The sequence below is a fragment of the Callithrix jacchus genome, chromosome 9 (genome assembly GCF_049354715.1).
Source record: "Callithrix jacchus isolate 240 chromosome 9, calJac240_pri, whole genome shotgun sequence".
NCBI lineage: Eukaryota > Metazoa > Chordata > Mammalia > Primates > Cebidae > Callithrix > Callithrix jacchus.
In genome coordinates, this window is record NC_133510.1 from 116,124,459 (window position 1) to 116,139,984 (window position 15,526).

Genomic DNA, 15,526 nt, shown 5'->3' on the forward strand with positions numbered 1-15,526 from the left:
GCTGGGCGGCTGCCTTCTGGGAGAGCAAAGCGGGCTTCCACACCACGCTCCACAGAACCCCCAGGCTCTCTTAGACTTGTGCAAAACTCCAGCTGGTGGAAAGAAAGCTGGGGCAACTGCCAGGAGGATGGCGGTACCCTGGGAGGAATATTTCCGACTGGCCTTGCAAGAGAACCTGTCTACGTGAGTGGGACTTAGAGGCGGGGAGGGCTAGAAGGAGGGCAGGAACGGGTGGGCGGCCCCACCTCTTCTTCCTCACCTCCGGGGTCTGCCTTCCTTGGGCAGATGATACCGGAGGTTATTGTCCACACTTCACAGAAGAGTAAACTGAGGCTCAGGGAGAAACTGAGACATCACCATGGTCTCAGGGTTTGTTCCTGATCCCTCATGCAAGCTGACATCTGGCTGAGATTAAATCATTCAAACCGAGGTGGGAAGGAGTTATTCTATGAAATCCTGCTCCCCAATCCACCCCCGAACCTGCATTTTAAGGAGGAACAGAGGAAGCTTGTTCTGTGTCTCCTTTGCTTTCAGCAGCGTGGCCTCAAGTCCCAACCCCATCTCAGCAGCTATAAAATGGGGAGGGGAGGTTCTCCTGGCCTATGGCCAGGAAAGCCTTGCAAATTACACGTTAGTCATTCCTTCTGCTCTCCCTTTCTCCCCGTGGCGCTGGACTCCAGAACCCCACCACCTCCTGGGCCTCTCCCTGCAGAGACCTCGGGCATCTCGGGCTTGGCCATAGCAGGGAGCTGGTCTCCCTGACCTGACCTGCCCTCCCAGTAACATCCTTCCGGCTGCTGGGATCACCTCTGACCCCTTTCTCACCCCCATCCCCACTCCATCAGCTCTGCTTTCGCCTCCCTCCACTACTGTCATGCTCAGAAGAACTGCACTACCTCCGGAATATCCCTGGCCCCACCACGGGTCTCCTGCAGCCAGAAGGACCCCTCCTCTGCCCAAAACCCTCCTCCACTCCCACTTTACTCAGAGTCAAGGCCAAAGTCCCTCCTCACCATGGCCCACCTCAGTTGGATTCTCAGCACCTCCCTGCTCCCAATTCCCATCTCTTTCCTCCTCCCTCCCTCCTCTCCAGCCACCCTGGCCACACAAGGATCCTAGAATCTGTTTTCTGGAGATGTCCACGTGGCTTCATCCCTCTTCTCCTCCAGGTCCTGCTCAGATGCCACCTCCTTCCTGTTGAAAGATTCCGTTAGTCTGTTGAATTTTTCATCTCAGTGGCTACTATGTCCTGGCATTCTTTATTATTATTTATTAGGTTGATTTTCTGTGGCTCCCAGCAGAATGCCAGCTTATGAGAGAACAGGGATTTTTATCTGTCCTGTTCCCAGCTGCACCCCTAGTGCCTAGAAGGGTGCCTGGCCCAGAGTAGGTGCTCAGGACAATTTGCTGAATGAATAAAGAATTCAGCCGGGTGTGGTGGCTCACACCTGTACTCCTAGCACTTTGGGAGGCCAAGGTGGGAGGATCACTTGAGGTCAGGAGTTCAAGACAAGCCTGGACAACATCGTGAAAACCCGTCTCTACTAAAAATACAAAAATTAGCCAGGCATGGTGGCGCACACCTGTAATCCCAGCTACTTGGAAGTCTGAGGCAGGATAATCACTTGAACCTGGAAGGTGGAGGTTGCAGTGAGCCAAGATCACACCATTGCACTCCAGCCTGGATGACAGAGTGAGACTCCATCTCAAAAAAAAATAATAATAAATAATAAATAATAATAATTTAACCAGATGTGGTGGCTTACACCTGTAATCCCAATACTGGGAGGCTGAGGCAGGAGGATTGCTTGAGTCCACAAGTTCAAGACCAGCCTGGGCAATAAATCAAGACCTCATCTTTACAAAATAAAAATTAGCCGGGTGTGGTGGCACACGCCTGCAGTCCTAGCTACTCAGGAGACAAGATGGGAGGATTGCTTGAACCCAGGAGGGAGCTATCACACCACTGCACTCCAGCCTGGGTGACAAAGCAAGACCCAAAAAACAAATCTAAACAACAACAACAACAAAATTAACCAGCCAGTGGGTGGCTAATGGGCACTCCAGACACCGTGCTGAGATGTGGGGCCCCAGCACGTGCTTCCTTCACCCTCACCTCCTCCTTGAATCTCTTCAGAAAGCTTCCAGAGCAGGCTGAGCATTACTTCCCACCAGTGCTACGTCTCCTGGAGAAGAGGCAAGAGCTGGCAGATGCAGACCAGGCCCTGCAGGCCCAGAAGCAGGTGAGCCCCACTACTGTAACCAGGTGGTGAGCCAGCGGATGGGAAGTGATGTAGCCAAGTTATTAGTTACAGGGTCTGAGACAAGTCGTTTCACCACTCCAAGCCTTGGTTTCCTCATCTGTCAAATGGGGACCAAATGAGACCAGTTGTTGGTGCAGATAAATTTGTGTGCATTGAGCACCGACTATGTGCTGGGCACTACGTTGAGACCTGCAGGTCTCACCATGGTTCCTGCCCTTGTGGGGCTCACAGTCTAGAGAGGAAAGCAGATGAGTGTTTGGGTGGTGACTGCTACAGGGGAGAAACACTGGGCAGGAGCTGTGGGAGCCCATAAGAAGCCCCTGCCTCCCCATGGAGGTGGTCATGGAGGGCTTCCTGGAGGAAGTCATGTCTTGGAGATTGCTGAAGGGCAAGTTGGCTTATCCAGCAAAGAGGAATGGGATGAGGAAGGAAAAACAGCCAGAGGAAAACCATACACAAAGACTGGAAGGCAAGAACCAAACAGGTAGTTGAGTGGCTGGAAGACAGAGTACGGGAGGAGAGAGGGTACCATGAGGCCTGAGGGAAGAGCAGGGACATGCATTCGGGGGCTGGAGCAGGGTGTCTGGGCTTCACCTCTGGGTGATGGGAGCCGCGGATGGGCTGAGCAGGGAGCGGATGGGCTGAGCAGGGAGGACCCGGACCCCAAACCCACACAGACACCCCACTCCTCACCCCCAGGTGTACCACACCAAGATGGCAGCCCTGAAACAGCGCTGGGAACAGCTGGAACAGAAGGAGCGGGAGCTAAAGGGATCGTTCTTCAGCTTTGACAAGTTTTTCCAGGTATGTGGAGACTGCTGGGGGCGGGGAGGCGGGGCCTATGGGTCGCAGCTCACTCCCACATAGGGGCCCCGCAGGTAACAAAAAGAAAAGAAGTGGGTTTAGTCATGCAAAAGGGAACAGCGGGAAACACACACGCACTGCCTGAAGCTGCCAAGTTAAAACAAAAAAAAAAATGCAGGGGCGTGGGGGTGAAGAGCCGACTTCTTTGCCGGGCCTGCTGGCCGCCCAGGTTTTGCGTGCGAAAGTCGGGGCAGGGCGGAGGTGGCGAACTCCCCGCCAGCTCCCGAGACCTGAATGAAGGTCGCCTGCTCCCCACCTTACTCCCCAGGACTCCGAGGCCCGGCGCAATCGCGCGCTGCTGAGGGCGGCGGAGGAGCTAAACCAGGCGGGCCGCCGGGAGGCGGAGGCGCTACGGCTGCGGGCCCAGCTCGAGGAGCTACGGCGGGAGCACGAGCGGCTGCAGCGCAGACTGCAGCGCCTGGAGCCCTGCGCGCGCCTGCTGGAGCAAGCGCTGGAGCTGCTGCCCGGGGTGAGCGCGGGGCAGGAGGCTGGGAGCTCCGCGCCACCGCGCAGCGCTGCGTGGCTCAGGGACGGCTTCGGACCGGTGAACTACTGGAGCGCTAACTGCATGCCAGGAACTATCACTTATGGAGCGTTCACTGTGCGCCAGGGATACGCTTTGGTTTTTGTTGCTGTTAGATTTTTTGGGGAGTGGGTTGAGACTGTGTCTTGCTCTGTTATTGGCGCGATCGTGGCTCACTGCAGCCTTGACTTCCTGGGCTCAAGGGATCCTCCTGGCTCTGCCTCCCAAGTAACTGGGACCGCAGGCGCATGCCACCACGCCTGGCTATTTTTTAAATTACTGTTTTTAACAGAGAAGGGGTCTCACTATGTTGCCCAGGCTGGTTTCGAACTCCCCGGCTCAAGCAATCCTCCCGCCTGGACTTCCAAAGTGCTGCGATTACGTGCGTGAGTCACCGCCCACGTTTTGTTCTTGAATCCTCCCCAAAGTCCAGTGAAGGGAGTCCTGTTATTGTCAACTGTCAATCCCATTTTACAGATAGGAAAACTGAAGATTCAGAAAGCTAACCCTGGCCGGGCACAGTGGCTCACGCCTGTAATCCCAACACTTTGGGAGGCCAAGGCGGGAGGATTTCTTGAGGCCAGGAGTTTGAGACCAGCCTGGAAAACGTAGAGAGACCCCCCGCTCCCTGCTCCCGCCACATCTCTACAAAAAATTAACCGGGTTTGGTGGCCTGCGGCTATAATCCCAGCTACTCTGGAGTGGAAGTGGGAAGGTAGCTTGAGTCCAGGAGTTGGAGATGACAGCGAGCTATGTTCGCGCCACTGCACTCCAGCCCAAGTGACAGCGCCGGACCTTGTCTCTCACAAGTGGAGGTTGACATTTACCAACTGCCAAGTCACTTTCCAGAAAGATTATTCCAATAATAACAAGCGCCAGCGGCCAGGTGGGATGGAGAGGGTAAGGGACCGCAGGCCCATGTGAGTCCCTTCCCCGCCCCCACTCTAGTTCCAAGATGTCCCGGAGCTGGTGGCGCGTTTCGACTGCCTGGTCGAGACACAGGCAGCGCTGAGGCTCAGGGAGCGCAAGCGGCTCGCCCAGCAGGAGGCGGTGCGGGCGCGGCTGCAGCGGCTGCGGGACACCTGGCCGGAGGAGCTGCTCGCACAGGGCCAGCGGCGGAAGCAGCTGCAGGAGCGCCTGGAGGCTGCCCGGGAGCGCACGCTGCAGTGGGTACGGCCGACCCCAGGCTTCTTCCACTGCCGGGCGGGGAGGAGCGCCAGGGCTGATGAGGATCGACGGGGCAATACTTACCTAGAGGCCCGCTGCGCTAAGGAGGGGATCTCAGGCATCGTTTTTTGGGCATGAGGCCCCGCCCTATCTGTTGGCACCAGGCTCCGGCACCCCTCTCCCGAGAGCATCTGACTGTGCCTGACTGGTTAAGGTGGATGGGAAGAATGCTGGGCGTGGTGGCTCACGCCTGTCATCCCAGCACTTTGGAGGTGGCTCACGCCTGTCATCCCAGCACAAAGGTGGGCAGATCACCTCAGGTCAGGAGTTTGAGACCAGCCTGGCCAACATGGTGAAACCTCCTCTCTACCAAAAATTAGCCAGGCGTGGTGGCGTGAATCTGTAGTCCCATCTACTCGGGAGACTGAGGCAGGAGAATAGCTAGGTCCCAGGAGGCAGATGTTGCAGTGAACTGATATCACACCACTGGACTTCAATCTGGGCAACAGAGGGAGACTCTGTCAAAAAAAAAAAATGGATAGGATGAGGGGGCAGCCTGCCTCGGGCCGGCCAGATGTCTTAATTGGGATCCGGGTGGGTGTTCTCCAGGAATCCAAGTGGATTCAGATTCAGAACACAGCAGCGGAGAAGACTCTGCTCCTGGGGCGCAGCAGGATGGCCGTGCTCAACCTGTTCCAGCTAGTGTGCCAGCATCAGGGGCAGCCGCCTGCACTGGACACTGAGGACACAGAGGGGCAGTTAGAGCAGGTAAGGCCCCCTCTTTATGGCACCTCCAGCCCTCAAGCTATCCCTTTTTGGAAAAATCAGGTACCTAAAACCCCACAGTTAGTGACACCTTTTCTGGGTTAAGCATGGCCCTCTAAGAGGTCAGAGTCCTTGCCCCAGCCGTGGGCTGGATGGCTGCACAGGCACCCAGCCTAGGATGGATTCCTGGGTGCATCTTTGCTCTGACAGTGATTGGCTGTGTGGCCAGAAGAAAGCCACGCCCTTCCCTGCGTCTCAGTGTGCTTCCTCTACCAGGGTTTGTACCGACTCCCTCTTTTCTCCCAGGATCCAACAGCCCGCACATGTAGCAACACCTGAAAAAACCAGGAGGTCCAGACTCACTCATTAATCTCTGGCCTTCTGGCTCCCTCCTCCCTGTGCAGAGAAGCCTCAGCTTCCCCAGGGAGGGTGAGGGTGGGTGAGGCTGATTTGTGCAGTACAGAATATGACATAGAGTTGTTTTTGAGACGGAGTCTAGCTCTGTCACCCAGGATGGAGTGCAGTGACACAATCTCCGCTCACTGCAACCTCTGCCTCCCAGGTTCAAGTGATTCTCCTGCCTCAGCCTCTTGAGTAGTTGGGATTACAGGCACACACCACCTTTGCAGTGAACTGACATCACACTACTGGACTCCAGTCTGGGCAACAGAGTGAGACTCCATCTCAAAAAAAAAAAAAAAAAAGGATAGGATGAGGGGGCAGCCTGTCTCGGGCTGGCCAGATTACTTTATTATTACATTTATTACCTGGCTAATTTTGTATTTTTAGTAGAGATGGGGTTTCACCATGTTGGCCAGGCTGGTCTTGAACTCCCGACCTCAAGTGATCCTCCCACCTCAGCTTTTCCAAAGTGCTAGGATTACAGGCATGAGCCATCGCACCTGGCGTGACATAGGTTTACAAAAGAGAGAGATTTCAGACTTCAAACACTTCTGTTATGTTTCTAGTGAGTATACCCAGAGCATGGCCCAGGCGCTTTGAGAAGTGGAGGCAAAGTAAAGGGAGGCACCCTGCCTTTTCCCCCACATCCCCACTCCTGTCCTGCCCAATGGCCGGGATTCCAGCCAAATGCCAAGACCTGGGTCCTTGGGAATCTTCTTCGCCCCTCCCAGCTGGTTGGATACATTGATGCCACTGTTTTTCCCAGCCTGGCTGGTTATCTGGCTACCTTCTGGCACAAGAGACTAGCAAAAACACAGGCTCCATGTAATCAGGCAAGTCAGTCCCTTTTCTTTCTTTCTTTTTTTTTTTTGAGATGGACTCTCGCTCTGTCACCCAGGCTGGAGTGCAGTGGCACCATTTCGGCTTACAGCAACCTCTACCTCCCAGGTTCAAGTGTTCTCCTGCCTCAGCCTCCTGAGTAGCTGGGACTTTACAGGTGCACGCCTCCACACACATCTAATTTTTTTGTATTTTTAGTAGAGACAGAGTTTCACTGTGTTAGCCAGGATGGACGCTATCTCCTGACCTCGTGATCTGTTCGCCTCAGCCTCCCAAAATGCTGGGATTACAGGTGTGAGCCACTGCGCCTGGCCAGTCCCTTTTCTTTTAGTACAACTGAAGTAACTGGACATTAAGAAGGAACACAATCAGTAACTGGTTGTAATTAATTAGTGGTAAACACCACTGCACTAGGACCAGAGCATCTTTTCAAAATCAACTCTGCCCGTCAAGGAGAAAGGCTCCCTGAGGGACGCTGTGCTTTTTCCCACCTCCCTGACACTCCCCGGCCTCCAGGCTGGGACTCACACTGTTCTGCCGGAATTCAGTAACAGCTTCATTTGTCCATTGCATTTTCATTATTTTTCGAGTACCCCCTAGTTATGACGAGGGGTAACTATTTCTTTCCATTTTTGGTGGAGAAAGTTTCCTTCTGTTGATAGGGTGATGAATATGAGGGGGAGCCCACAGACAGCTGTACGTTCAACCTCAAGTTCTAGTTTTCACAGTGGATCAGTGGCATTTATTAAGTGGATATCCATAAAGAATTAAAACAAAATAAAGGAGGGCCACCCATGGAGATGAGAGTAAGTCACAGACCAATGAATAAGACTGATGCAGTTAAAATAAGATAAAGCTGACTGATGTAAATAAAAACACTAATTGGATGGTGCAGGTGACAGCAGCTAGGAAGCTGAGGTGTCTGCTCATGTGGCAATTGGGAAGGCTGGCCTGAAGCTTTTAAAACTCAGGACGGTTTCGGATCTGTCACTGCCTCTGGGAACCACCATCATTACTGTTCTTTCAGTGAGGGGGACTCCAGTCCCCACCCTGCCTTTCGGCCTCCCCACATGTTGAGGGTTAGGGGCTGGACATGTTTCAGCCTCCCCATATGTTGAGGGTTAGGGCTCTTGGGCTGGAATGTGACTCCATGTTGGGGTCCCCCAGGTGAAGCTGTTCATGCAAGACCTCTCCGCCATGCTGGCAGGCCTGTGTCAGACTGAGCCTGCAGCCCCTGCCTCCTAGCCCTGACCCAGGTGAGCAGTGGGAGAGGGGAGCCCCAAGAGACCCCAGGATAGGAGGACCCCGCATTTCCGAAGGAGTGGCTCTTCCTGAATCAGTTTCCTCATTGGGAAGATGGGAGTGCTGTGGGCCTGCCATGAGAGGCACATAACAAGCACTCAATAAATGCAGGTCCACACAGCAAGCACTCAATAAATGCAGGCCCTGATGAGGAGGTGATGGGACGGTCAAGGGGCTATGTGTGGGGCAATTGCCTCTAAAATGAGACCAGACCAGGCCCTCCCTCCCAGGGTGGTTGGGGCATGAAAAAATCTCTGTCAGGTATCAGAACAGGGTCCATGCTAGATAAGAGCTCACCAAGGCCTCTCCATTGTGGACTCTGCCAGCTGAGGGGCCCAGCCTGAGAATCCAGCAGCTGGGGCCGCCCTTGACCTTCTCAGAACCTTGAATGGGGTGGGAGGTGAGAGGGCAGGCCAGGTTCTGACCTCCAGGTGTGGAGGGCCTACGTTAACCTCTTCATAGCCAGAGGAGAGCAGCATGCCCTTGCCCCCAGGCTGTGCATCCTGTTCCCCTCCCTCAGCCCACTCCAGCTGCAAGGAAGCAGGTGGGAGGAAGGGGGACCAACTCCCACCTCTGGCACCTGGCTTGTGCTCTGAGCCTCACTTTCCTCATTGCTAAATGGACATAGCTACAGAACCCCGCCTTGGGAGACCCTGGATATGCTCTCAACTCCTCTGCCACGTTAGTTGGGATTTTAGTACCCGGGTCTTTCCATTCCAACTCCCCAAGTAGACCACACTCTGGCCCACCAGCAGTGCTCAATAAAGATTTATTATACTAAAAATGCCATCACCAAACCCTGAGGCACTCAGGGCTCTGACCGGTGCAGCCATGACCTCTGAAGCCAGAACACATGGAAGCAGCAGCAGCTGAGCTGCCAACTCAGGTCCTGGCATGCCTGGTTTTGCTGGCGAACTCCTACACACCCTTCAAGGCCCTGCTCAAATGTCTCTGTCTTAGGCTGACGCAGCTGCTGCCCTTCTGTGGCCATACAGCGCTCCTTTTCACGGATGATGGCTCCTGCAGGGAGTGTCCCCAGTGCCCGGCACAAGGCCAGGCACACAATGGTGCACAGGAACGTCTGCTGACGTCCACTCTAAGGCCGACCAAGGAACCACGGGGCTTGGTCCTGGTCCTTACATCCTCTTCCGCATCTTGCCCTTCTTGGAGCGGGCACCCCGGCCAAAGGCACCCTGCTGCAGCTCCTGGGCACGACGGCGGTTTCGAGCAGAGAGCTGCTTGAGGCCACCTCGCTGCAGGAAGCGCAGCTTCTGGGCCCGACGCCGCTGCTTCAGGATCTGCTGCTTGTTCTTGAGTTCCGGGCGGACGCGGCCTGCAGGGGTGCCTGGGGCCCGGGGCTGGGATGCACCTGCCGGGACAGGGATTCAGGGAGCTCAGGTGGTGGGATCACTCCCAAGATCCCCTCCTCCCAGAAGCTCGCAGACTCCTCCCCTGGCCCCACTCCTGTTCTGTGCTTATTGCTATGGCCCAGTAGGTGGCTAATAAAGCTTTAGGGAGCCCCATGGAGTGGTCAATAGCACGGGGCCAGAACCGCGGGGTTCAAATCCCAGCTGTAACCTCTTAGACCTTGGGCAAGTCAGTTAACGGCTCCATGCCTCAGTTTCCCCATCTGTGAATGATAAATTACAGCATCTCCCTCATGGGTGAAGAGTAAACGGTATAAAGTGCTCAGAACAAGGCCTGGCCCACAATGAGAGGCTTCTGGGCATGACTGTTACTACTGAGAATTCTCCAATCCAGGTGTGTCTGTTTCCACAGCACACCTACTACACACACTGGGCTCTGAGGCCCCCATAGTAACCAAGACAGACCTCAGCCTCTGTCTCCATGGACAGCATGCTCTAGGCTTGTTAGATAAAAAAAGGGTGTAGATGAACCTTCCTTAAGGCAGGAGAGGAATCAGAGGCGGCCAGAGAGGGAAAGGGACTTGTCTGAGGTCACACAGCAAAAGCAGCAGCAATGGTCAGCAGCCCTGCCCCAGCCCGATAGTTGGGCCCCAGGTAGTCCATTCTTCTAGTTCTCCAGGAGGCAAGCACCACCCTCCCTGGCTCCCACTAAGCCCTGTGTCCTCCTCTTCCTCCTCATTCATAATAGCAGCCTCTCCAGGGCTCCTGGAGGGATGACCACTGGGGTGGTCCCAGCTGTCTCCATTGGAGCCAGGGTGCTTCACAGGACCTATCACCTCCAATGAGGACACAGCACAGGGAAGAACAGCTGCTTTCTCCCAAAGCCCACAGGTCGCCCCCTGCCTCCCCAGGCCCTGCCCGCCTACTGCGTGGCACTGCTTGCAGCAGAAGCTGCTGTTTCACCCAGGTAAAAACAGGCTGAGAAGTGAGGTGTGGGTGAGCCCCACCCAGCCACGCTGACAAGGAGACATTCCCACAGATGGGAGAGCTGGAGGGGGAGGAGCCACAGAGAAGAGGCCCAGGCGAATGCATACAGGTTCAGAGACACCCAGAGGAGGCAGTGACCAGCCCCAGGGAGTGGAGCGACACAAGCAGGAGCTAAGGCAATCTGAGAGACCCAGGACATGGTCCCAAACTCCCCTCTCCCCAGGGAAGGCTGCAGGTGGGAGCCTTGGGCAGCTGGGTGACCTGGGTTCAGTCACAGCCCCCATAAAGCACCTGTTTCCTGGCCTGTAAAGTGGGTATTTGCAGTGACCTTTCCTCCCAGGTCATGTGTGGCCTGTCCACACCCAGCAAGTGGGAGCCCCTCCCTGACAGCAGCCCTTAAGCAAAGGCTCTGGCAGACAGAGCTGGCTTCAAATCCACCTTAGCCTGTTACTGGCTGAGGGACCCAGGCCAGATCAAAGAGGTCCAAGTCCTCAGATGACCAAACGTACCACTTGCCAACCCACATTTCAAAAAAGCACCTTCCTCAACATCCTCTGTCATCGCCCCCTCCCGGAAACAAAGCTGCCTCTGACTGCATCTTTGGTGACATGAACTTCTCCACAACACTGCTAAAAAGAACGTCACTCCCGAGGATGCCACAGGGAATCAATTCATGCTCACTTTGTCAGGTCGAACCACATGCAAATGCTATTTTTGCAGGTGCAAAAGGCCCACATAGCAGCATTCGCACAGGTTCCACCTCCTGAGTCCTCCAGGTTTCTAGACAATGGGGCGAATTAGGTGAACAGGGCATCTAACAGAAATTACCCCCATGGCTTCATCTGCGAGGTGGAAGGGGTTGGGGACAATGTGCCTGAGGGACATGGTGCTTTCCAGCACCTGCGAGGTGGCGCTTGTGACCATCAGAGGCCGGGACAGCAGAATGGGGGAATCTGTGGGGGTGGCGTGGAGGATCATGGAGGGAACCCAGGATTTTGGCAGCATACCCCAACATACCCAGCTCTGGTGCTCTGCAGTAACCCCTGCACCTGTGCCTCAGCATTACCCTAATCCGACCACACCTGCCCTGCCTACCTGTGCACCCACACTCCCCACGTTGGCTCTCTCACCTTGGCCACGGCCTCGTTTCCCACCTCTTCGCTCTGGGCCTCCCCGGTCAGATGTCCCTTCCTCGTCCGAGTCACGATCATCAATTTTCTGTTTCTGCTTCCACTTCTGATAGCTGGAAAGCCTCGTTAAGGAAGCTGCGTGAAGCCCCTGGGATGGGAGCAGGCTCCACCCCACACTGCCTCAGCAGACACAGGTCCGTTATCCCAGCGGCCGCTGAAGCTACTCGGCCCCGCCCCCAGCACACAGGTCCCACTTATTGGAGATGCTGCTGCTGAAGCTGCTCGGCCCCGCCCCCAGCACACAGGTCCCATTTATTGGAGATGCTGCTGCTGAAGCTGCTCAGCCCCTTACCCTCCTCTTCACCGACCCCGCCCCCAGGTCCCACTTAACTGGAGCAGCTGCTGCTGAAGCGGCTCGGCCCCGCCCCATCCATGGCCACGCCCCTCAGGATACAGGTCTCTCTTGTAGGAGCTGCTGATGTAGCGGCCGCTCTCTGTCTTAATCTTCTTCTTGTCTTCCTGTCCTGATTGTCCCACAAATCGCTTCTTCTTACGGTCCCTGCAGGAGAGGGAGTTGGGAGGGCTGCCGTGGAGGGAGACACCTGGAGTGCCAGCGCATGCTCCCCGACCTTCTCATCGGGTTGTTGCAGCATTAAAGGAAAGCAATGCAGCCATGTCTGGCATGCAGTTGATGCTCAATAAAGGCTCCTTCCCTATCCCTCCTCACCTCGCCCTGGCAGTCCAGGTCTCAAAAGGGAGTGTGGCGGTCAGAGGATTGGTACCAGCACTTGGGCCTGGCTCAGGGACAAGAGCCCCCTGGAGGATTTAATCACCTGCCCCTTCCCAGCTGTGACCCTGGGTTGAGACGCGTCCATTCTCTAGACACTAGAGTCCTCCTGAACAAATGGGTCCTGAGCCCTGTCTAGAAAGACTTGCCAGCAAAAAGGACAGACGGGATATTCAAGATCTCTGTGGTGTGCAATCAAATCAAGGGGACAGGACAGCCAGAGACCATCACACCTGCTGTGAGTGGTCACAAGGGGGACAGCCAGGTCATAATCCCAGCTGTGCAAGATTAGATGGGAGTGAGGACATCAGGGAGCTCACCCTGCCTGGCGGCATGGAGGTGGGGCTCACTCCTCACTCACCCCGGGCACGGGCACGGCGGGAGGGGCACGGAGGGAGGGGAAGCAGCTCACTCGCTCACTCACCCTGGGCAAAGACGGAGGGGAGGCTCACTCAATCACTCACCTGGGGCATGGAGGGGCAGCTCACCCGCTCACTCACCCTGGGCATGGAGGGGTGCTCACTCCATCACTCACCACTTGAGCTGTTGGCGGCCCCTTGTGAGATTCTGGGCTTCATCCCCCATCAGATCCAGGACAGCACCAGCTGCCTGCTGCTCGAAGGCTCCCCCTTCCCCGCCGACGCTCAGGCTGCAGAGGCAGAGTGGGAGACAGGATCGATGGATCAGGGTGATAGGACCCAGCGGACCTGCCTGCCCCACCCAGGACCCAGCCAGCCACTCACCCCCGCTCACTGTCGAAGTCCTTGGGCCGGTAGGGGATGTAGAATTCCTGGTCCCGCTGCCAGGCCGCTTCCCTCTGCCTCTTGGCTCCCCTGTCCGGTCCTGACTTCGGCCGCTTCCGGCCCAAGACCTCTGAGAAGACATCCTGGCAGAGTGTGGACTGAGTCACGCCTGCAGCCCCTTGGGGAGCCCCCCAGCCTCCCCACCCACCAGCCTGGCCACAGTGAGGGGCCAGTGGTTTCCCAGGGACTTGAAAAGCTTCACTTTGCCATTTCTTAGCTGGGTGACAGTGTCTCCTATGGGACCCTCAGTTTCCTCATCTGCACACAGAGTGCAACCCCTGCCCTCCCCTCAGGGACCGGCAGGGGCAGGACAGCTGCATGAGGAGAAGAGTGCCGGTGGGGGAAACCCAGCTCCCCATTCCCACTCTGCACCCCAAGCTATGCGACAGCCGGCCCTGCCCCTCTCTGCACCTGGCCTGCTCTGAACAACATGGACCCAACCGCTCTTCTTGGCTACCGAACCCTCTGTCCAAACAAAACATGAGAGAGGGACATCCTGGGGGACATGCAGGCCCAGGACCCACCCACCAGGTAAACGGGACACATTATGGTCCTCCCTCTGAGTGGAAATCCGAAGTCTCGCTGCAGAAGCCCTGATGTATTTGGTGGCTGGTGACACCGCAGACCCCAATGAGAGTGTCACGTTGTACACAGCTCCTCAGGCCAAAGATCTGGCCCCAGAGCTTTAAACGAGGGATGCTGGACAAGAACCATGCCCTGACCCTGCAGGTGCGCAGCTGACAGCCTCCACCCTCCCTCCACGGCTCAAAGCCGCGAGGACAGCCCCATGAGCTGCTGGGACTTAGCCACCCCTATCCTGTACCCCAGGCCCAGGGTCCCCAGGGTGGGGCCTGTACCTCCACATTCTCTCCCGTTTTCTCCTCCTCAGGCTGCTTCTCCTGCAGTGCTGGGTGGCTCAGGGCTGGGCCTACAGGGCCCTCCTGATGCTCCCGCCGCCCCTGCCGCCCCTGCTGGAAGCAGGCGATGGCTTTGCGGTCCTTCTGCCGCTTGGCGCGCATCACCTGGCTGCACAGGTCTCGGCTGGAGGCGTTGATCTCAAAGATGGTCTGTGGAGGGGATACCCAGTCCTTTGCCTACCAGCCTCCCACCTCTAACCCCACACTTACCACTTGGTGGGCTCCCTATGGGCGTTCTTCCCCACTGTCCAAGGTGGGCACTCTTAATTATCCACACTTTATAATTAGACAGACAGACCCAGGCCAGGCACAGTGGATCACTTGAGCTCAGGAGTTTGAGACCAGCCTGGCCAACATGGTGAAATCCCATCTCTACCCAAAATACAAAAATTAGCCATGTGTGGTGATGGTGGCCTGTAGTCCCAGCTACTCAGGAGGCTAAGGCAGGAGAATCACTTGAACCCAGGAGGCAGAGGTTGCAGTGATCCAAGATTGCACCACTGCACTCCAGCCTGGGCAGCAGAACAAGACTCTATCTCAAAAACGAAACAAAGCAAAAGCAAAAACAAAAGCACAAAGAGAGGTCCAGGCAAGGCACGTGGCTCACACTTAGATCCCAGCACTTTGGGAGGCTAAGGCAGGAGGATTGCCTGAGCCCAGGAGTTACAGACCAGCCTAAGCAACATGGCATGACCTCATCTCTACAAAAAATACAAAAATTAGCCAGGTGTGGTAGCATGCCCTGGTAGTCCCAGCTACTTAGGAGGCTGAAGCAGGAGGATCACTTGAGCCCAGCAGGTCAAGGCTTCAGTGAGCCATGATTGCACCACTGCACTCCAGCCTGGGTGACAGCAAGACCCTGTTTCAAAAACAAAAAAAGACCTAGAGAGGGTGAGTAACCAGCCCACGGTCACATGCTAGGAAAAACCAGAGCTTGTCAACCAAGGTCCATTTGACTTCAAGGCCAATGCTCTTAACCACGACAGTCTCTCCAGCGCCTCTTCTGATGCTAGCTAGCTGGCAGGCTTACTCACTCCTGAGTAGGTCTTCCTGGCTTTTGTGCACCCGCTTCCGTATGTACAAGATGGGGTGCCTAATGGGAGTCAAGGGTTGGGAAGGAGGGAAGGAAGCTCAGGAAAGCCAGCTCTTCAGGCCTCTAACAGACAGGGGGCATGCCACTTCCCCCATGAGCCATCTGTAAGTGCTAAGCAATGGCTCCCCCATGGGACCTGCTGTGGGCCAGCAGGGATGGTTCCAGAACGAGGGGCATCTCAAGGGAGGCTGTCGGAGCCAAGGCTGCAGGTTAAGGAGCTCAGATGAAAATCCCTGCTGGAGGCCTGCTGGGGGTCAGGGAGGCAATGTGCATCCTGGCGCCACCACTGTCACTGTTGTGACCCCAGGCCATGAC

The 15,526-nt window shown here is 56.0% G+C and overlaps 2 protein-coding genes across 7 annotated transcripts in view; one reads left to right on the forward strand and one right to left on the reverse strand.

Annotated features, from left to right (window-relative positions):
* On the forward strand, positions 1-8,911 carry CFAP73 (cilia and flagella associated protein 73). 2 transcript variants are annotated; one of them, XM_035257722.3, is made up of 7 exons: positions 1-183; positions 2,138-2,243; positions 2,964-3,068; positions 3,397-3,597; positions 4,600-4,821; positions 5,428-5,586; positions 7,993-8,911. In XM_035257722.3, the coding sequence occupies exons 1-7, from the start codon at positions 128-130 to the stop codon at positions 8,068-8,070; spliced, it is 927 nt and encodes a 308-aa protein (XP_035113613.3). In that variant the 5' UTR covers positions 1-127; the 3' UTR covers positions 8,071-8,911. The 2 variants fall into 2 exon arrangements, with proteins under 2 accessions (XP_035113613.3, XP_035113612.3); XM_035257721.3 differs by lacking the exon at positions 7,993-8,911 and having other exon boundaries at positions 5,428-5,823.
* The window catches only part of DDX54 (DEAD-box helicase 54), a 26,937-nt gene continuing 20,290 nt past the window's right edge, over positions 8,880-15,526 (reverse strand). For all 5 annotated transcript variants that reach the window (XM_035257713.3, XM_035257712.3, XM_078337371.1 and 2 more), the window contains 6 exons: positions 14,059-14,268; positions 13,142-13,284; positions 12,934-13,047; positions 12,066-12,170; positions 11,612-11,724; positions 8,880-9,496 (listed from right to left, as the gene is read on the reverse strand). In XM_035257713.3, the coding sequence (XP_035113604.2) occupies positions 9,264-9,496; positions 11,612-11,724; positions 12,066-12,170; positions 12,934-13,047; positions 13,142-13,284; positions 14,059-14,268 (918 nt within the window). In that variant the 3' untranslated portion in view covers positions 8,880-9,263. The remainder of the gene's footprint in view (positions 9,497-11,611; positions 11,725-12,065; positions 12,171-12,933; positions 13,048-13,141; positions 13,285-14,058; positions 14,269-15,526) is intronic.

Excerpts from the sequence above, each read along its gene's own strand:
- CFAP73 (XM_035257721.3), top strand. The coding sequence starts at position 128 with ATGGCGGTACCCTGGGAGGAATATTTCCGACTGGCCTTGCAAGAGAAC. Across the intron at positions 2,244-2,963 it reads CCCTGCAGGCCCAGAAGCAG|GTGTACCACACCAAGATGGC; the intron begins GTGAGCCCCACT and ends CCTCACCCCCAG. Across the intron at positions 3,598-4,599 it reads CGCTGGAGCTGCTGCCCGGG|TTCCAAGATGTCCCGGAGCT; the intron begins GTGAGCGCGGGG and ends CCCCCACTCTAG.